The 22,229-nt window shown below is 30.6% G+C and overlaps 5 protein-coding genes across 11 annotated transcripts; 4 read left to right on the top strand and 1 right to left on the bottom strand.

The window, feature by feature from the left end:
- Positions 1-50: 50 nt before the first annotated feature.
- On the bottom strand, positions 51-2,930 carry LOC118074848 (protein ABHD18). 5 transcript variants are annotated; one of them, XM_035096343.1, is made up of 9 exons: positions 2,503-2,929; positions 2,280-2,364; positions 2,025-2,207; positions 1,836-1,948; positions 1,610-1,748; positions 1,332-1,529; positions 1,008-1,248; positions 618-900; positions 51-446 (listed from the first exon to the last, which is right to left on the bottom strand). In XM_035096343.1, exons 1-9 carry the CDS (start codon positions 2,592-2,594, stop codon positions 392-394), a joined length of 1,389 nt encoding a protein of 462 aa, XP_034952234.1. In that variant the 5' UTR covers positions 2,595-2,929; the 3' UTR covers positions 51-391. The 5 variants fall into 5 exon arrangements, with proteins under 5 accessions (XP_034952234.1, XP_034952232.1, XP_034952235.1 ...); XM_035096341.1 differs by having other exon boundaries at positions 993-1,248; positions 2,503-2,928; XM_035096344.1 differs by having other exon boundaries at positions 618-897; positions 2,503-2,928.
- A 67-nt stretch (positions 2,931-2,997) lies between these two features.
- LOC118074849 (deoxynucleotidyltransferase terminal-interacting protein 2) lies at positions 2,998-3,976 on the top strand. The gene is made up of 2 exons (XM_035096346.1): positions 2,998-3,163; positions 3,244-3,976. Exons 1-2 carry the CDS (start codon positions 3,070-3,072, stop codon positions 3,915-3,917), a joined length of 768 nt encoding a protein of 255 aa, XP_034952237.1. The 5' UTR covers positions 2,998-3,069; the 3' UTR covers positions 3,918-3,976.
- A 269-nt stretch (positions 3,977-4,245) lies between these two features.
- Positions 4,246-7,941, top strand: Raf (Raf oncogene). Its single transcript, XM_035096212.1, has 2 exons — positions 4,246-4,908; positions 4,981-7,941. The coding sequence occupies exons 1-2, from the start codon at positions 4,369-4,371 to the stop codon at positions 6,724-6,726; spliced, it is 2,286 nt and encodes a 761-aa protein (XP_034952103.1). The 5' UTR covers positions 4,246-4,368; the 3' UTR covers positions 6,727-7,941.
- A 1,004-nt stretch (positions 7,942-8,945) lies between these two features.
- LOC118074654 (target of wingless) lies at positions 8,946-18,220 on the top strand. Of its 2 annotated transcripts, none has more exons than XM_035096040.1 (4): positions 8,946-10,003; positions 15,852-16,014; positions 16,743-16,800; positions 16,879-18,220. In XM_035096040.1, exons 1-4 carry the CDS (start codon positions 9,913-9,915, stop codon positions 17,539-17,541), a joined length of 975 nt encoding a protein of 324 aa, XP_034951931.1. In that variant the 5' UTR covers positions 8,946-9,912; the 3' UTR covers positions 17,542-18,220. The 2 variants fall into 2 exon arrangements, with proteins under 2 accessions (XP_034951931.1, XP_034951932.1); XM_035096041.1 differs by lacking the exon at positions 8,946-10,003 and adding an exon at positions 12,563-12,969 and having other exon boundaries at positions 16,879-18,218.
- A 568-nt stretch (positions 18,221-18,788) lies between these two features.
- On the top strand, positions 18,789-22,199 carry mtm (myotubularin). 2 transcript variants are annotated; one of them, XM_035096039.1, is made up of 5 exons: positions 18,789-18,965; positions 19,097-19,286; positions 19,606-19,719; positions 20,298-21,869; positions 21,941-22,199. In XM_035096039.1, the coding sequence occupies exons 2-5, from the start codon at positions 19,164-19,166 to the stop codon at positions 22,091-22,093; spliced, it is 1,962 nt and encodes a 653-aa protein (XP_034951930.1). In that variant the 5' UTR covers positions 18,789-18,965; positions 19,097-19,163; the 3' UTR covers positions 22,094-22,199. The 2 variants fall into 2 exon arrangements, with proteins under 2 accessions (XP_034951930.1, XP_034951929.1); XM_035096038.1 differs by lacking the exon at positions 19,606-19,719 and having other exon boundaries at positions 18,792-18,965; positions 21,941-22,197.
- Positions 22,200-22,229: the final 30 nt, after the last annotated feature.

Raw genomic sequence — 22,229 nt, 5'->3', positions numbered from 1 at the left:
AATAAGCAGTTTGGAATAAAATTTTTAACAGTGATTTTCAGTGATTCACATTTAAATTTGTCAAAAATAGAGCATTTATAAAATAAATTGCTTGCTGTATGTACATATACTAATATTATATATAAATAATAATCTTATTTATATATATATATCAACTTTTATCAATAACTTGTCATTTGTTGTTTGTACTAGAGTTAAAACCCTATTGCGTTTGAACTATTGTCATTACAATAATTCTTCATGCTTTCTCTCAACTAGGAATAAATCAGTGTGTGAATTAAAAACTTTCAAGATATACATAACAATTATCACATAGTGTATCGTGTAGTATAGTGTAATTCATCAAATAATTTTTTTCCACAGTTTAATTATCAATAGATGATCCCGGAGGTCAACTCTTTGAATATTTTTTCGTGTATCTCTCAAATGCTTCAGCGATTGTTGATCTACAACAGTGAATATTTCAATAATAAATAAATACACAATAATATTTTGCGGTCAATGGTCGAGTATACTGCTCTGACTTGCTATTTTTAATTAATGACTTTATATTCATAAATATCGAATATGTATAGATAAAGTAGATCAAAAGCATAAGGAATTATTAAATAACATACCTGAATAATTTCTGATGGAGTAAATAGGCACTTACATGGCCCGCATCAATATAACGAATTTCGGCACCAGGCCAAATTTTTTCCAGACTCATGCAATTATCTCGAGGAACGTAAGCATCGTCCTTGGCGCAAATAGCGATTATTAATTCAGTATCAACCGGAACTTCAAAATTACGCAGATGAGTACACTCGTCCATTATTCCACGCATAAACTGTAGTGCTTCATGTTCTCGGTGTTTAACATCATTATTTTTCTTTTCAACAGGAAGGAGACATACATCTACTTGGAAATCAAATTTTTGCTGATTAATTAATGAAAATAGATAGCAATTAAAAAATATTATTTTGAGAATAAAAAAATAAATTAATCATTACCACTGGCATGAATACCTTCTAGAGTCTCTGGTTCAGCTGGTTTGAATCGATTTGAGATAAGATTTAAAGGGAACATTTTAGCAGCAGCTTTTTCAGCTGCATCTGATTGTTCTGAGATATCAAAGTTAGCACGGTTCAAAATATTCGTGTCCTTGTTTGTAGTAGATATATCATTTAGATCGTTCCTGAGTTTACGCATTCGACTGATACTTGCAGGAAAATGTTGAGCAAAGTGCTGACCAGCCAAAAAAGCATCCTAAAACAAAAAAAAAATGAATTGACTTGAAGAGTAGGAACGATTGTGAAGATAACATAAAAGCAAACACCAAAACAACATACATCTTGATCAATAATTTTCACCATTTTGGCAAGGTCATTCTGATAAGCTGTATCAGATGAATATTGAGACTGCAAAAGTGGCCAATTTATTGATTCAGACATAACACCTTGAGTAAAAACAGGAGAAGCCGTTGACCAGGATAAACAAGGAATTAAGGGGATTGGTTTCGGCCAATTAGTTGCTGCTAATGAAGCCATCTACAATGAAAATTAAAAAAAAATTCTATTGTCATTCATAATTCTTTTAGTCAAACTGTTATTTTAAAAAATTCACTCACATGCCCACCCATCGAAAGACCTGTTAAGCCAAGTGGTCCAAATCCTTGTTGTTCACACCAATTGAGTAAGACAATACATTCCATAATTAAACAACCGCCCATGATAAAAATATCTGAGACATTGAGTAAGTTGGACCGACTAAAACAAATACCACTTAATTATAAATAAGATTGATAAACAAATAAGAATCTTCAGAAGAGTACAAACCTCACAAAATATCCTTACATTTGATCTTTTGGTTTTCTTTCACCATAAAATGGATTTTCAAGCAACAACGATCCTATCCCTGCCTCTTTCAATAATGGTTTAGCTATTAAATTACGTCTTCTCCAGAAATACTACATAAAAACACCAAGACATTTTTATCGAATACTTTAATAATAGATGTATATAAATGAAAAGTTCAATGCTAACATGATCTCCGGTACCAGCTAAATTCAAACAGACTGGTTTAACGGCGTGCGAAGTCCATTTGAGTGGTAAGATAAGTTGGAAATATGAAGTTTTGGTCTCTTCAGGCATGATACCAGGCAGATGTTGCTCGAATGGAGTTAAAAAACATCCTTCAATAATATGGCAATCAGACCACTCTTCATCCTGATTGTTACAGATTTATTAAATTTTATGAGTTAAATGTTTTAATAGAGCATAAATTTATTCATTGACTACCTTTGTAATAGTGATTGGATGATCACGAGATATAAGATTATAACAAGCTTCTCGATTTGCAATAATTTTTCTAAACTCGAATATTCTGGAAATAAAATATATAACTTCAATAAAAGCTATGTAGACGTTGTATTTCTATTTTTATTGATAGCTTTAAATAACAAAAACATGTTGTAGAAAGTTCGAGGATCAATATTATTTTTACTCTTCAAGTTTATGTTACCTTCTCAAACTGTCAGGATTTCCCCATCCTTTAGTAAAAAATTTTGTTAATAAAATCCTTCTGTAAACAGTATCCAAACGACTTGGAGGCATTTTTATGTGTTATAAATATTAAAATAAGCAAATTTAACTAATAAAATAATAACCACACTACTAATTCAATGTAGATAAAATGTTATATTACATATTGGATTCTTCGAAAAAAATTCTTATCAATTTTATGATAAATACGTATTAAATACACGTATGGAGCGAAATTAACATTAATTTAATGTTGTGTTGACACTGGCAATGTAACGCATGATTGCTAATTTTATAGACTATGGCAAAAATAATTTATCAGTTATGTCATTTTACAACATTTTCTGTAGATTATTGATATAAGACTATTTCTAACATATCGGCTGGCTGTTTTTGGTTGATTAGTCCCTCTACTTTGGCAGAAAATTTTTTATAAAGATGTCACTACTAGTTCATTCCTATGAATACACACCAACGTCATAAAACAATATGTCGAACACCATGTGTTTGTTGTAAAAAGTGTTAGTAATATTATTTTTTCATCATAATGGATATAATAATCGATACTCGTGGAGAATCAAGTCTCCTTTCGAGAGATAGATTAATTGATAGTGATGATGACGTTGATTTTGATGAAACCAGTAAGTTTTTCAATATATTCTTAATATTGTACTGTTCAATTAAGGTTATTATCTTAAAAATAAAACATAATATTTTCTAGCTCTCAACGTCACTGGAATTTCTTATTATAAAAGAAGTAATGGAAACGAGAAGAAGAGAAAAGTAAAAGAAAATGATATTGATTTAGATGAATTTGAAGCTGCTATGGGGTGGAATGAAGATAATAATAGTAAAAAATCTAAAAAATTTGATCAAGATATACTCAATGTAGATCAAATATCTAAAGAAGTAAATCCATTAGATGAACTTCTTAGTAAGTCTGCCATAAAACCAGGTTTCGAACAACTCGAATCTGTACCACGTTATGACGTGAGTAGAAGAATACATCAGAAAATAGCGAGGAAGGAAAGAGAAAAAACAAAAGGAAAGAAATGGTTCAACTTGCCAGCAACTGAAATGACTCCAGAAATTAAACATGATCTTCAGATTATTCAAATGAGGTCTGTTCTTGATCCAAAACACTTCTATAAGAAGAATGATATTAAAGCTTTACCTAAATACTTCCAAGTTGGTAAAGTTATGGATACTCCAACTGAGTATTACAGTGGACGTTTAACTAATAAAGAACGTAAGAAGACTTTAGTTGATGAATTGATAGCTGATGCAGAATTCGCCAAGTATAATAAGAAAAAATACAAGGAAATCATTAATTCCAATAGAAAGACGCATTCAAAAGCACATCAACATTCTAGAAAACTAAAGAAAAAGAAATAATGTATTTTATAGGATTAAATTATCTAATTTGTATGATTAATAAATTAATTTTCATCATACGATATGTTGTTTTTTGTCCAAATTATATTAAAAGTTAATATTTAAAGTGTTTTCTTAAGTAAGAAAACATGAAATTACTCCAAAAATGAGCCTTAATATAAGTTTAGATTAATTCATTGATTTTTTAAATTGAATTCTAACATAAGTTTTCGCTATACTATACACTATTATCTCTTTAATAATTTTTTCACACTTCAAATTTGGTACCATTGAAAACGAACACAGCGCCACGCACTGATTAAACGCAGCCCTCTAAAGAGAAGGAGAAGGTGCAAGAACACGTTTACGGGAAATGTGTAGTGTAGGCAGTGTCGAATAGTAGTGAACAGTAGTGAACGATTTAAGCGACGCAGTTGTCGCAGCCGCCCACAATGTTACCCGACGTTATAATATGGCCGTGATCGGCGAACCAAAATTAAACCCGGTCCATGATAGCCAAATTGTGTCAACATCGGGTGGTCCCAGGTGCGTTGGGACAGGCGGGTTTACGTCCAACCATCATCGTGCGAGTTCGTACAACGATTCCTGGGACGTTGTTCGCGTCATGTCGTGCAAACGCGCCACACTCGATTCAGGCGATATCAGTGATCCGGAGGACGCTTACCTCGACACTGATCCGCTCAGGTCTGAACTCCGAAACATCCATAGTGTCATCCACGTGACACGACAAAATATCGACGCTTTAAACAGCAAATTTGCCGGATTTCAACATCCTCCTTCGATTTACTTGACTGAATATCAAGAACTCACTAGCAAACTTCATGAACTTGAAACTAAGGAGCAGAAACTTAATGAAATACTTCAATCTGCAACGTCTAGTGGATCTGGACAAGATGAATCACATGGGTCAAGGCGTTATAAATGTCCTAGGACACCTCACAAATCTCTATTGAGAGCTTATTTACCAAACCAACAGAGAACAAGCGTTCAGGTATTTATTGACTGCTTGGAAATATTTATATATTTATTATCACTTTTTTATTAAAATTTTTTTTTTCAATAGGTACGTGAAGGATTATCAATACGAGATGCTCTAGCAAAAGCAATGAAGCTTCGAAATTTAACAACTGAAATGTGTATCGTATACACAGTTGGCTCCAATGACTCCAAATTCCCAATTTCTTGGGATACAGATATATCATCATTGGAATGTAATGAAATATCAGTAGAAATTCTGGACAAATTTCCAATTACTACATCCATATCACACAATTTTGCAAGGAAAACATTCTTTTCTATTGCATTCTGCGAATGTTGTCGCAAGCTTCTTTTCCAAGGTTTTTATTGCAGGACATGCAATTATCGTTTTCATCAACGTTGTGCTGTACAAGTTCCTGCTCTTTGTCATCAAGTGCGAATGCAAGATGCTTATTATCAAGCTCTTTTAGCTCACAATTCAGATGCTAGTGCAGCAATTCTACAACTGCCAGCAGTCTATGCATTGAGTAGAAGTACATCACCTTCATTAGCATCGACAAGAAATCGAAGACATCCTAAACCATTAGAACACAATGACAGATCTAGTTCAGCACCAAATGTTTGCTTTAATACAGTAAAACATAGTAATGACTCAATGAGTATGGTGGAATATGCAAGATCTCAAAGTCCAAGTAGAACAATTGAAACTACACAAAGTCCAGTTTCACCTGGTAGTAGTCCTACAAAATATAGTCAGTCAACTCAAGCAAGTCCTACAAATACACTGAGGCCCAAGAGACCGAGAGCTAAATCAGCTGATGAATCTTCAAAAAATCTTCTAGCACCTCGTGAGTCAATTGAAGATTGGGAAATTCCTGCTGATGAAATCCTTGTAGGAATGCGCATTGGTTCTGGGTCATTTGGAACAGTTTACAAAGCTCATTGGCATGGGCCAGTAGCTGTAAAGACGTTGAATGTTGGAATACCAACATCAGCACAGCTTCAAGCATTCAAAAACGAAGTAGCTGTGCTACGAAAAACTCGTCACGTCAATATATTATTGTTTATGGGTTGTGTAAATAAACCAAAACTTGCTATTGTTACTCAGTGGTGCGAAGGATCATCTTTATATAAACACCTACATGTTTTTGAGACTAAGTTCGCACTTTTAACACTGATTGAGATTGGACAACAAACAGCACAAGGAATGGACTATCTACATGCAAAAAATATTATTCATAGAGACTTGAAGAGTAATAATATTTTTCTCCATGATGACTTAACAGTTAAAATAGGAGATTTTGGTCTAGCAACAGCTAAGACTCGTTGGTCAGGATCTCAACAATTTCATCAGCCTACTGGATCTATTTTATGGATGGCACCTGAAGTTATAAGAATGCAAGAAGAGAATCCTTACAGTTTTCAGTCTGACGTTTATGCTTTTGGAGTTGTACTCTTCGAGTTACTTGCTGGACAATTACCTTATTCTAATATTAATAATAAAGATCAAATATTGTTCATGGTTGGTCGAGGATATCTTCGTCCTGATCTAAATAAATTACGTTCTGATACTCCTAAAGCTTTGAAAAGACTTACTGAAGATTGTATTAAATTTTCAAGAGATGATCGACCGATTTTTCGCCAAATTTTAGCAAATCTACAAGGTTTACTACGATGTTTACCCAAGATAACGACTTCAGCATCTGAACCAAACTTAAACAGAACTCAGCTACAATCTGATGACTTTCTATATGCTTGCGCTTCACCGAAGACTCCAAATAATTTCCAGTTTGGAAGCTTTCCTTTTTATCCAATTGGTGGAAATATCTAAAAGTTAAAAGTGATGAAATAAACATTGGTGATGGAGTTATATCAATTAGTACGCACGAAAAGATCAGTGAATCATATGATTTGATGATTCTCGTGTTAGATAACTGTCTCAGTATCAATGTATATAATTATTATCTGAAAAAATGCGCGTGAGCGTGGACGGCCGTTGATTTTGTCGAATCCTTAAAAAGGATGTAAAAAATGATGTAATCACTTTAGTAGTTAAACCAGCATTTAAATCACGTGGATTGTCGTTAATCTGTGATATTTACAGTGTGGTTTCTTCGCTTATTTATTTTAATAAATAATCTCCTTTTTTTGTTTTCTATAGAACTGCAGTTTTAATTATCACTGAACGTAAATAGTTGAAAACACATAGAAAAACATTTTTTCAATAAGCACGTAATGTCACAGAAAACGATTGATCGTATGATTAATAGACTTGCAATTGTATACTGGCATAGAAATGGAGGAGATTAGAAGAAAATATGTCTCAAATAAGTATATATTACAATTACATTAATAGCTAAACTGTTTTGCCAATTATAGTGACAAAAATACAAAATTTGCACACTTTAAGGATTTTTAAAAATAATAATGACTGAATTAGATATGTCAAATGTTTTAATATCTGACAAATTCATTCGACTGTTAGTTATATCATAAGATGGTCGATTTTTAAAATTAATAAAAAAAATTAACTTTTCTTGAATTTTTTCGTCTGCTCGAAGAAAAAGGATCTTCGAATAACATCGACGGCCATCGACGACGAGAAAGTCAAGGGTATTTTTTTTCACGAGATATTTCACTCTCATGAAAAAGTAACAGAAATAATTGATTGATTAAATGAATTAATTGATTAATAATTATACCAATTTCATTCGTCTTAAACGCTCGGTTGAACGATTAAATAGGGCCTAAGACGATTGTATGGCGGTTCTAGAAATAAAATAGTTATTAATTTATGACAATATAGAAATTAATTAAGTACTCGACAGGAAATTAATTAAAAAAAAAAAACAAATGTAATTTTACTTGAATTGATTTATTTATTTATTTATGCGATCAATATAATTCAATTGACATTAAATGAGATGCTTTAATAAGCAGGATTATACCGCCAACATCAAAGATACTTAAATTAAATTCTAATACGTAATTTAATAAATTGGTCGATAAATTTAAAAAAATAATTGTATCTAACATCAAAAAAATTATAAATAAAATTAACTTGATCTTCTCATTAAATTGATTTTATGTATTATTCCTCATGAAAAGTTCATCACAAAAAGAAAGTGTATTATATTCCTACCTAGTGATATTTTATTAACATTCTCTGACGACATTGTTGAGAATTCTTAAATAATAATGACACCTTTCACGTGCTTTTATCACTTCTATGGATGCATGCAACTAGAAAAAGTCTCCTCAAGTTCAACGACGAAGTATCGAGTGTTAGGATAAGTATATTATCCATGTAAACATAATTCCCAATACCCACAGAATCCTATTTTACTTTATAACGAGTAGATTTGTAAAAAAAAGGTTTCATCAATGACATACAAATAGGTGTAATATATTCTTAAATATCGCGGGGTTTTTTTAATTTTTACATTAACCATTAGAGGGCTAAGTTAGTCAATAGTGGGGGAAGGATGAAAGTAAAAGATTGTTGCGGTAGATTGAGCTAGTGTTCATCTATTGAATCAGTCAATGTTGAAACGTTGATGAAGTTATGTGTTACTTTCTCATCAGTCTCTCAATGTAAAGAAAATTTTTTTGGTGTTCCTCAATTAATATTATCAACATTAGAAAGCAAAAACAATAATTAATTTATCTAAAGTAACAATAACATTCATACAGCTTGTGCTGGTTACACAAGCCATGACAATCGTTAAAAACAATAATCAAGGAATTTAATATCAACGTGCCTATTCTTGAGGACAATGACGTCGATTGTCGACGTAAATGATTTACAACAACCACAAGTTGATCTAATTTCATACAAGAATGATTAATTGGTATTTTAATAGTGTTCGTGAGTGAAAATTCAGATATTTTCATGGATTAATAAATTACTTGAATCGAGTGTCAATTAATCTGAAAATATTTTTGAGAAGAATTAAAAATATTTTATTATTTTTAATAAACATTTACTGGTGTTATCTATCGTGATTTATTTGTTCTCGAACATACAGAGTGGTGGCGTTTATCTAATGAATGATAAGACTCATCGATAAAGACAAGGGATTGCTAGTAATGATAAAAAATTGCTAAGAACGTGTTGTTTCTCTCATCGGAGAATTTTAAAATCAGATAGTAATGATCAATATATTGATAATCCATTTTGATGTGTAGTTTTTGATAAGAAAAAATAATATTCTTAGACAAAATATAACGAACTCTTGGCCCTGCCAATTGATCGAAGTCAAGATCTATCTTCATTTATTTCTTGGCTTCTCGAATACATTCACTTACCCTCTCCATTGCTACGAGGTTTATTTCGAGAATTTGGAACGACTTGCGACGGCTCCAGACGCCGGCTCAACTCGAGACTAAATTCCTCAACATTTATCTGCCTTTCGTTTAAAAGGCTTTCAAAAATTGGAGATTTAATAAAGTAAAAGTAAAAAAGTGAAATTGTTACTCTCAAGGAGAAGACACTTTTACGAATGGCTCGATCAATGGGGAAGGATGCAAAACAACTCGACATGGGGTAGATGATTAGCCTCCAATGTCAGTGAGAAATTGAGACTGAACTACGAAAATGGATTGGCTACCGCGATTTAGGTAGCCTAAACTTAACGCAAATTATATTAAAAACATATCTTTAACTAACAAATAAGGAAAAATATATATATACATATATTAGTTCAAAATATATTCCAGTGAAATTTTATGGACTAATTACAACAATAATAATTATAAGTACAGAAAAACTTATAAACATTATTACCAAAGACTGATTCTATTTTGGTCGATTGTTTTGGAAAATAGTCGATGTAACATATCCCAATGCGTTCATATCGTTAATTATTTCCGCGAATCTAGATTTTCTTCTTAGGAAAAGTGAAAATAATACGAACTAGTCGAAAATGTGAGTCAACGTTTTAATTACCATCAGTTTAACGATTAAACAGAGGATAAATAAAATAAAAGATTGAAAAGGAGGCCGTTAGGAGACAGGATGGGTTGTGGACAAAGTAAGATTGGTAATATTTACTCCAAAAATAAGAAAAATAAGACCAACAATAACAAGAAGAATAATGATTCTTTACGTAAGTATATGTTTCTTTTTAAATTAAACTTGCTATTATTAAATATATGTCATCACCATTATTATTATTATCATAGTTGAAGCTATTATTCTCGTTATTTATGTTTCGGAGTGGATTCATGAAAAACATGCATGTGGACTTTAAGTAAAACTCAACATGACTTTAAGAAGTTTTTAAGAAAATTCTTTTACGAGAAAGAAAAATTTAATCTCCATTGGAGTAATTAAAATGCTCAGTGAATAAAATTATCAAAAGAAAATATAAAATAGTTTATATACTTAATAAATATGAAGAAAGTCTTTTGTTAAATTATAGAATTTGAGTCAATTATACTATGATGGTAATTAAATTATTCAAGAAAATCATATTAGAAGATTAAAATAATACATAAAAAATATAAAAAAAAAAAAAAAACTAGGAAATTAATAATTTAATAATTTTTTTTACGTATGATTTTAATTGCAATTAACACAATTTTTATTTGCACTTGTGCGACAGGTTATTCATGTCATATTTATTAAAGAACTTTTTTCATAAAAGAGTGTGCGATATTGACAAAGTGAAAGAATTGTAGTATTGCAATAAAAAATCTGATTACTAGCCAATCAATCTATGAATTTTTTCGCTTGATGAGTTTTTTTTTTTACCATTATAAGTTGACGCCTACGTGTTTTTTATCATTATTTGTATATTTACGTGACTTAAATCACAATGTTACATTTATATCATATAAAATTTTATCTATACGTTTTTGAATATCTTTTGTAGATAAAAATTAATTAGAAGCTGGAGTAGTTTAAATTATTGTCAAACAAATTTGTTGAATGATATCTTTTAAAAGAACTTGCTTATTCATTAGACATCATTTATTATATTAAAAAATTTTATTTAATTAATCTATTAGTTATAAACATTTAAAAAAATATTACTGCTCGGGGAATGTTGTTATTCATGACATTTAAAAATATTAAATTGCATTGAAACTAAGTTTTTACATTCATAATTTTGTCATTTAAAATTAGAATTTTTAATATTTACATATTTACATCAATTTGTATCAGTAAGAAAATGTTTAAAGACACTAAATACATATGCAAATACATGATTATGAAAATCAATAAATTATTAAGATTTAGATGAAAAAACAGGAAATTATAAATTAAATTTTCCTATAGATAATTATTTTTTATTCACCACGAACTGAGTAGAAAATAGATAAATGCATAATTAGTTTTCTATTTATACCTCTAGTAAAGTGAAACAATTATTTATTTGCATATTTCATATTATAAACTTAATTTTCGTATTGACAACCAATAACTTTGTCAAAGAGATCGTAACCGAGTATGATGGCCGTGAGGGATAATTTAATAGTCTGTTATTTGCAACAATTTCTACCCCCCCCCCATTTATCTAGAATTTTTATTGTCGTGTACAACAATAGATATCGAGGAATTTATAATTAAATTCCCTGAAACCATTAATTTTTTTTAAATTTTTTTTCAAAAAAGAAAAAACTCTTAAAAATGCTTTCTTCGTCTCTTTATTACTAAACTTTTCTTTATCCTCAACTAATTTCTCCTCACCAACGATTTAATGCAAAATTTTTTTACTGAATAAATATCCAACTTTTCCTGTAAGATAAAAAATAATTTATTATTATTACAATTTTGTTCAAAAGCTGACTAGTCTAGTTGTTTTTATAACTACTCGTATGGATTAATGGCTCCGCAAATTTTTAGCGAAATAACATAATTGCATAGTGCAAATATTTATTTTATTTATTTCAACGACGATAAGCCACAATATTGTCATAAGAATTAGCAAGTATAAAAAACACGTAAGATTTCAAATCTCTAAATCCAATTAAAATAATGAAAATAATTTGATTGACTTTATAAAGTAACTATTGTTGTTCAATGACATAAGAAAAGCCGGTTGATGCCCTCGATTATTTTCTTCTTCTATCCATTTATCTCCTTCTCACTTATTGTCCTCTTTTCATTTATTATACTTCAGTTATTTATCTCAATCCTGCGTCTGACACTTAATCCCTTCAATTTGAATTTACGTCACACACATTTCGTACTAATAAACAAAATGATAAGATGAAAAAAAAACTCACTAATAATGCACATTTTTATTTCCGTGATGATTAACATATGTTCTCTGGAAGCTGACTATTTTTATTGATATTTAGAGGACACTTTCATATCATGACAAAGTGTGTCTTATGTTTTTTGATTGTGTAGAAGGTCTGTTTATTCGATTCGGAAGTCTAAAATAAACCTCACTCTGATAGTATACGATTATCTTGTTCTACCGAACAAAAAAATACACTCTTTATAACAGTTTCGTAACAAGATAAGAAAAAAAAAATACTTTTCGTATGTAATGCGTAGTTTGTATTGTGAGAGTGAATGCGCACGCAGTGGCGCCAAATTTGTCCACCAATGAGCTTGCGTGAGTTTCTGAACGCGCTCAAATCCGAATTATTATTCGTCCTGCTTGATCTCGAATGGAAGTGAGACTTCCAAGGATTGCAGACTGATATTATCGAGCGCGGTAGTACCGAAAAGAAGAGAGTGCCGAGTGTGCTACGTGATCGTTGACTCGTATAAATGCGCACGTCCCACTTGTTTCGTGTTATAGTAATTCTCGAGAGACCACAGTAACACGTTGTGTTTCTACTTGTTCAGAACGATATTCAACTCTATACTTCTTCAGATTTTTTTTCTATACTAAGTGCTATTATTTCAAGTAAATAATTGCGTCAGTGATTTGTGTTACGTGAAGACACGAAATAATCAAGCGTCTGGTGAATGTTTTAAGTTAAAGTTAATTACTATTAGTGATCCTGGGGTCGAACACGGGAATAAAAATTCGGAGGCAGAAGAAGGCGGATGCCATAATGTGGCTAAAAATTTTACGACAAAACATTTCACATCTCGCCCGTCGTGCTAGAGGTAAACAAATACATAAATCCGCGTTCCTCATTGCTACGTCATTGACTCACAAAAAATGCAACTACGTAGACACATATAGGTATATACGAAAAAAAAAAAAAACATGATTATGAGTCATCATGTAAACGTTCCATTCACTCGTCACATGAGTAAATCGCAAAATTAATCATGAGACAGGTTATCTATTAATAGACATGAGTGTGTGTACGAATTTTCAAGCGAATACCAAAAAGTTATTGAGAATGAAGGCTCGTTTTAAAATAGAATCATGTCAGTGTGACATTTTTTGTATTACATTCTTCGGCTTCTAATAAATATGTATTATATCTTGTCTATTATTTGCCAGGTATTGTTTGAATGGCGCCGAAAGTTTTTTTTTTTTTTCCTTGAAACAAACGACCGGTTAATTTATTCTAGACAGACTACAACTGATATTAGATACATGATCGATCGTCCATGACGTTCATTTAATAGTCGCAATGAAATTCAGGTCAATCACATTGATAAACAACGTATTGTTTATATTTTACCATTATCTTATAACTCTGTAATCAGGTAATATTTTTATTTATAATCAACGATTAGAATAAATTGGCTAATACATATTTTTCCTGATGTATTTAACGCTTTCCTCTTTCACCGGGAATTTTTAATTAGCAATCTAGAACATCCGGCGTCAGTTGGAAGTTGAATTACGGTTGTGGTTTTATTCAAGGCCTTTACACAGCCTACGTCTGCGCATGCAACACTAAAGCCCGCGTAAATAAACATTTACGCGTCATAAAAACAGATAGAAGGGGCTCGAACTGGTTGAGATTCAGCTGTCGCCACAGCTGCTTCTAGTCCCTTACTCCTAATCGTTCATGGGCTTTTAAAATACACAAAACAGCATACAGAGGTATTATTTGCCATACTATGCAATGTCATTTAACTTTATTAGATGCAGTGGCATCGCACTAGAAAACTCAAGGTAAACGCCATTTCTTGTTTACATTTTTTGTTATATGTCTCAACTTGATGTCTTGTGATGTCAATTAACATTCAATTCAAGTAAATATATTGATATATCGATCTTCATAGTAATTGACGTTCTATAAATATTAATAATTACCGTTAACCTGAATTCTTTATATAATTTCAGTTGATTCATGATTAATTAACTCGCAGTTTACTATTATAATTGAAAGTATATTTTAACTATTGTATTATTGATTTATACACGTGCTCAAGACTAATCTTTAAAGTACATCAAAAATCAATAAATAAATTGTATGCTTATTATCATACATTTATCTTTGAATATCAGTTGTTATAATTATTATGCTGTTGATAAATTTATGTCAAATAATAAAACTTTGAGGTCAGTATTTGTGATCTTGAAAAATAATTAAAATGATTGATTTTATTTTTACAAAGTTTTTTAAAAGTTATTGAAGAAAAAATATTCCATTTTTCAGATGAGTTAGTAAAAGTAGTGAATTAAATTATGAACAATTTTGTTAAAGGGTCCATAGAGGAGAGATTATTTTTAATTAATTAGTTTGAGATTAAAAGATTGGCTATACCTAAATAGCACTACAAATCAAAGGATTCTTTTGCACTCCCTTCTAACAAGATAAATTAAATCAAAAAGTAATTTTTCGACACAAGTATTCCTTAATAGAACTATTGATTAACTAGAATAAGAATGATAAACTTAGAAAGCATTAAGTTAATCCAGCTGTAATAATTATTACTTGAATGACTTGATATAAATATAACACGATGATAGAAAATATAATAGATCCTTGGGATAGATCAATGCAGTAAATAAAAAGGAAAAACAACTAACTCATCAATGATAGCAAACCCATAAAAAAGACTATAATTATTTTTAAAGCTTCATATAATTTTTATCAACCTTTCAGTATTAATTTCTATGCATTGATACTATTTACAATGACCATATATATGAATGGATTTATTTAATTTGATTAAAAATAATCTCGTATACTGACCTGAATTCTTTGTTGAACTGTATTCTAAATTTAATTCTATTGTCTATCTCAAGTCTAAACGATTCAAAAAACATTTATAACAATCTTTTGAAGAAATAAAATAGAGCAATAAATTTAAATCTCGTGATTGTCAGCAGTTAACGTTGAGTTTTCTCGCGTGACTCGATTGTATATTTCTGGCTTGAAACATTCTTGGCGTTCTCATTGTAATCCAGGGTTCATTATCCTCTGTCTCGATAGCGTAACTGGTAATTAGTTTCGCCAAATTAATAAATTCTATTATGATATCTGAAATCAGACAGAAATAAATTTGCTATTGCATTAGTGATATTTTAAAAAAAGCATGAATCTAATGTAATAGTTAAATAATTAGATACATAACAATAAGAATAATTCTTTAGGAATACGTAATAAGAGTAAGTAACGATAATAATAGCTAATGATATGCAGATATAAAACAATTTATTTTTGTTGAACGTCACCCGTAGTCAATGATAAGATTATCCCATGTTTACCAAGCTGAAATAGGCATTAATTTACCGACCTTTGCCTCCAGGCAAACATTTTACGTCGTTGTAATTGATGAAAACATGCGTTGAAGGATATATTACAAATAGAAAGGAAGTGCAACATGTTTTCTCTTCCGCGTTTGTTTCAACGTGCATTTGTGTTTCGAGGTCTAGGTCTCGACCTTTTTAAAGCTCTTCTCTTTTCCCTCTCGTTTTTCTTTTTTTAGATCACACCAATAGCTGATACTTGGTAATACGTAGTATATTTACCTTGATTTAAATTCATCAACGTTTAATGAGTTGTTTTTATTAAAGTATTTGTCAGGAGATCTACATGTTATATTGTGTTAATTTGATCTAATTTGCTTGATTACAGGCTCGACGTCTATTGATCAGAAAAATGGGAATACCAAAAACAATAAAACTAATAATAATAATGCTGAGTTGAATAGAAATGAGGAAAACGGCAATAATGACATTAAAAATCAAGCTAAAAAGAAAACTGGTGGACCTGGCAGTGGACCTCTCCTTCAACAAGCGTTAGTATTTATTTTTAATCATTTAGATATTGAAATACCAACATTTCCAACATTGTTATACTTATTTAAATAATGTTATTAGGTCATACACACCGTTGAGATCGATTCTGATTAGAATTTCAATTATTAATGTTCTGTTTGTATGTTTAAAATGAAAACATGATATGATAATGATAAATGCATTGGTACTTTAGTCTTTATGACTATAAATAGCATTTGTATGTCAAATATAAACTTGAACAATAGTTTCAAAATTGCTATATATTGTTACACACTTTTTTTATGCTGAGTCAAATAAAAAAAAATGCTTTTCTGTTTTATTAGTGATTAAGTTTGCTATCGGTTAAACATGGAACCATATTTCTGTCTTTACTAGTTTTCAAGAAAAGTTTACGATAAGTTAGAAAACAATTTTCCTCTCAGAAAACTCCTCTAATTCTGAGAATTATGATTAATCATCGAAAAGTTTAAAATAAATAAAATTCTATTATTTTTTTTTTTTCTTCTCTGAATAAACTTTAACACATTTTTATTTAATTTACGTGGTTCTTTATATTGACATATGAATTAATATAATTAAATGTTCCTGCGTGTAAATGAGGTTTTTTTCTCATAAAGTTAAAAAACATTTGTTGAAAAATTATATTCTACAATAGACTATTTGTTATTTTTATTTTTTTTTTCTATCATTAACCAGTAATTTGTAATTGATTTTTTTTCAATTTCAGAGAGGTGTCATCTAGTCAGTTAGACTTTTTCCGAATGCTTGATGAAAAAATAGAAAATGTACGTAAAAATAAATAAAATAAATTTGTTAATGAATAGAATTAGAGTTGTAAAAATAAACGAAAAAAATTATTTTAGGGACCAGACTATGATGAAAGCCTAGACGCGACAGTACGAGCAGAACGAATCTCCGATCTTTTACGTCGGTGGGAATTGGCAAGCATGACGTGGTCAAGTGTGACCGACCTGAACGCTGCTTCTGGCACGGCCTTGATGGGTACAAATGTACTCGAAGATTCACGTCACACTCTCAGCGCCAAGGATCGTGAGGGTATGAGGAATATAATCGGTGGTAGACCGGAAAGTGCACCCGTGTTTACTAGGAACGCCAACCGTGTGGATGGTCTACAAGAGATTCATTGTCCTTCACCAAATATGCCCCGGCATGTTTTAGAATCAATAAGTCAAAGTCCGACACAGAGCGTGAAAAATTCCACACCACCCGGATCGTCACCAACGAGCCTCCGTTTCCAGGAGTACAGAGAAGACAATGCCAATTTGATGAATACGTCAAGAATGACGCGGGCAGACTACCAACCGCATCATCAGATTTCAGGCCAAGTCAATGGCGAATATGTTACTCAACAAGCTCTTTATAGAGAGCAATATCTTCAACAAACAGGCATAATAGCGATGCAACCGCAGTATCAGTCTGGAAATGTCCTCCGAACTAATTCTTATGTTCAACAATTTCAAATGACTCCGAGAAAACGTGGATTTAATGCTGCCCAAATGACGTGACCAGATCCATCTTGGACCACGAGATTAAGAGACTGAAAAATCATTACAATACTAAAAGGGGTATTTAAGAGAATTGAGACTGAACGTCTCATTTCATCCTATACTGACATGTTTCTTTTGATCATCGGCTTATCATTCATTCCGGAGTCCCTTCGCTAATAGACTTCGAGGCCTAGATCATGGTCCAGTGAAAGCAATTTAATTTTACTTTTTTTAAGTGCCAAATTTGCAGAGGTTATTGAGTTTTGATCAACAATTCCAATCAATTATGCATCAATTGCCAGAGGACATTTCTTTTTTGAAACAAAACAACAAACTCATGTGTTCTTGTTTATTATTTATGTTAAGATTAATTAAATCCATTTTTTAGCGGCTCATATCAATGAAATTCGGTACATCAATACTTTTATATATTGTTAACGGTATAAATTTTGTATAAATGTATTAGAAGAAGATGCAATGATAGTAAATTATTTGAAGAAAAATTATATATAATATATATATGTACAATTGAGATAAAAATATTTAATCTAGATCTTTTTAACTGTAATACAATGTATAAAAAATTTTTTGGTGTAATTTATTCATATAATGGTTACAATTTAGATCGACGTGATAACTGTACATTTATATATTAATGTTTTAAATCATGAAAAAGAATTTAAAAATACAAAAAAAAACGAAACAAACATACTATAAAATTGAAAATTTTAATGCTTGTCAATATAAATAGAGTTGATAATTGAAAAATTTTATATTAAATGTTACGATTTCTTGCTGTATCATAAATTCAAATATAATTCAATATTGTCACATTGCATCACAATGCAGCAATTGTCACCATTTTTTTAAAAATTATTTTCCTCACATGTATTATTATTTTTCCTCATTTTTGATAAATAAATCGAAACTTTCTCCCTCACTTTATGAGCTTTTTTCTTTGAAATCTCAATAAACAATATATCATTTTTTAATTAATAAAATGAATATGATATATTTTACTGTAAAACCCTCAAACAATTGCATGTTTTTTTAGTAAGCGTCAATGTGATATCTAAATTATTAAAAAGCTCAGATTAGGAACTAATACTTTTATTGATTATTTAAATAATGTTTTAATATTTATTCTATCAAAATAACAGTTATTTATTGAACACACCTTCAAAATAATCAGAATGAAATGCACAGTTTTAAAAGTAAATAAACTCACTGCATGTGCTGCTGTGGTTGATTAAAAATAGAACTAAATGTGAAAATGTATGAAACAAAATGGCGAAGACTGTCAAATATTTTGTATACTGACAGAATAGTTCAATAGTTTATATTATAATTTATCAACAATTTTTTATTTAATCTACAATATTATCAAGCAATAAATGATTTTTATGCAATTAATCATTAGATAAAAAATACTATATATTTTCGTAAGTAACCAGGGCGTGGCAGTAAGTCAAAGCGCTGTTTATTATTGAAAATGAGTTCAATAGTGAGGTTATGATACGCTAGAAATGTATGATAAATAATAATATTTACTAACTATTTAAAATGATTGTAGGTGAATCTAGAAGGAAAATCAGAATGTCTATTAACATGTGATAAATGTTTTGATATCATAATTCATCATGGATAAGCGAGGAAGTGCAGAACTTTTGACAGTTGACCATAACTCTAAAAATGCTAGCACAGATTCTCTTAACTCTGACAGTAAAAGCAGCTCACTTAATTCCAAAATGGGCCAAGAATCGGTAAATTTACTACATTATCATCTTTTAATTAATAAGTAATCAATTGAAGGAGATTAGAGTTTATTGATATAATATATTATAGTCATAACTATTTGAGCAATGTTAAGCACATGTTATTAATAAAAATCTTATCACAAATCTTTTCAAGAACTAAGTATTCATTAAAAGCTATAGCATAATGTGAATTTTTTGCTGAGGTCAGTATTAATGATAGATTTATGCAAAACAATAGAATAACATTGTTCAAAAATGTTTATTTATTAATTTTTTCAAAATAATATTGCTTCAATTTCTTCTCTTTCCATTCATGCATACTCAGGAGAATTGGGATAAAGCATCTAATTCAAAAAGCTTTTCTACGAGCTCTACATCTACAGATAATAATATAATTTCTGCTTTAGAGGCAAATAAAATTGATGGAAAAGCTAGTCCGGTAAAGCCTGAAAATGATCTAATCATTATTTTTCCATTTTATTTTAGCTTTTCAACATTGTTTATTACCTCATCTTTATCTTGAAACATTATCTAGACAAGAAGTTGCAATTTGAGTTTAATTATATTGTATAATATAAACAAAAAGTATATTTGTTATGACTGTCATTATTGTTATAACATTAATGGAGGAAAATCATTTGCCGATGAGTCAAAATACTCAGTAAATATTTTTAGGCTTGTATAAATATTTTATTTTTTCCAAATCTATCTGTGTCTACAGCTGTAAGGTCAGCTGATATTGCAAACAAATCTTTATTATAACAAAATTAAATGGTATTTTTAGCGATTAAATTTTTCAATCACGACAAAGATTGCTTTTTATCACAATCTAATTTTTAGTTGACAGTCTTAATAAACATAGACCTTTAACCCGACTCGTCAGCCACATTAAACAACACTTTGTTATTTTCGTGTAATGAATTGAACTCATTTATTATCGATAAATACATTATCAGTTATTTTTGAATTTAATATTAAAGATGAATAACTTAAAATATTTTCTTTTTATTGATACAGAATTTATCCACTGGAGATTCGGGTCCATCTTTACTGAACGGTGAAAGGAAACAAGGTGTATCTAGAGATGTTACATATTTATGTCCTTATTCAGGGCCAGCAAGAGGAGTTTTGAGTGTAACCAATTACAAGCTTCATTTTCGTAGTATAGACAGAGAAACGCCTTCCATTGTTGAAGTACCACTGGGAGTTGTGAGTAGAATTGAAAAAGTCGGTGGAGCGACTAGTAGAGGAGAAAATTCGTATGGTATTGAAGTATTTTGTAAAGATATGAGGAATCTCCGTTTTGCACATAAACAAGAAAATCATTCTCGCCGTGATGTATTTGAAAAACTACAACAGTATTCATTTCCCTTGTCCCATAAGCTTCCTCTTTTTGCATTTGAATACTCAGAAACTTTTCCTGAGAATGGATGGAATGTTTATGAACCCATTGCTGAGCTCAAAAGAATGGGAGTTAACAATGATATGTGGAAAATAACGAAAATAAATGATACCTATAGCATTTGTGATAGCTATCCAGCAATTTGGGCAGTACCAGCAGCAGCGACTGATGAAGATCTTCAAGCGTCTGCACAGTTTCGAAGTCGTGGTAGGCTTCCAGTATTGTCTTGGATTCATCCAGAAAGCCAAGCAACGATAACTCGTTGTGCTCAACCTCTCGTTGGCGTTGGAGGCAAGAGAAGTCGTGAAGATGAAAGATATGTCCAACTTATAATGGACGCTAATGCTCAAAGTCATAAGCTTTTTATCATGGATGCTCGACCAATGGCTAATGCCATTGCTAATAAAGCGAAAGGTGGCGGATATGAGAGTGAAGATGCTTACCAAAATGCTGAATTAGTATTTTTAGATATTCACAATATTCATGTGATGCGTGAGAGTTTGAGAAAGTTAAAAGAACTTTGTTTTCCAACAATTGATGATGCTAGATGGTTATCTGGTATTGAATCATCTATGTGGCTCAAACATCTTAAATATATTCTTGCTGGAGCTGTTAAAATAGTAGACAAAGTAGAAAATCATAAAACTTCTGTACTAGTTCATTGCTCTGACGGATGGGATCGAACAGTTCAACTAACAGCTCTAGCAATGTTATTGCTAGATCCATACTATCGAACAATCAAAGGTTTTGAAGTTCTTATTGAAAAAGAATGGTTGAGTTTTGGTCATAAGTTTCAACAAAGGATTGGCCACGGTGATGAACATCACAGTGACGCTGATAGATCACCGGTATTTTTACAATTTATTGACTGTGTATGGCAAATTACTCAACAATTCCCTAATGCTTTTCAATTTAATGACCACTTTTTAATTACAATTTTGGATCATTTGTACTCATGTAGATTTGGTACATTTTTATTTAGCAGTGAAAGAGAAAGAGTTCAAGAGCAAGTTAAACAAAGAACTGTTTCATTATGGTCTTATATAAATAGTCAGTTATCCTTATATCAAAATCCCTTATATTGGGCACCTCATTATCAACTTGTACTCATCCCCATTGCTAGTATGAGGTACATAAAACCATGGAAAGGACTTTATTGCCGATGGAATCCTAGTATGAGACAACAGGTAATGAAATTCATGTTTAATCTTATTATTTTTTGAGTCAATAAAAAAATAATTATTGACGTGTTTTATAGGATCCTGTTACTCAACGTGCAAGAGAACTTCTAGTCCAAAAAGAACAATTAGAAAAGCAAGTAGAGGAATGTCGACGAGAGCAATCATCTCGTGCGAATCGGTCAATGGCAAATTCCGCATCACCAAGAATACATTCGCCAGTTCACTCATAATTATGAAAATTTAGAAATGACTGAATTTTAAGTATGATTACCTGTGTACAAAGCTTCTGTTAATAAATTTAATATTGTAAACAATTCAATTATGGTATTCATCGATTTTTTATAATTAACTTCAATCAATATTTAC

This window comes from Chelonus insularis, unplaced genomic scaffold (assembly GCF_013357705.1).
Source record: "Chelonus insularis isolate UGA/USDA-ARS -01 unplaced genomic scaffold, ASM1335770v1 contig_139_pilon, whole genome shotgun sequence".
NCBI lineage: Eukaryota > Metazoa > Arthropoda > Insecta > Hymenoptera > Braconidae > Chelonus > Chelonus insularis.
The sequence above is the reverse complement of the archived record's forward strand: the minus strand, read 5'-3'. Positions and strand labels throughout refer to the sequence as shown.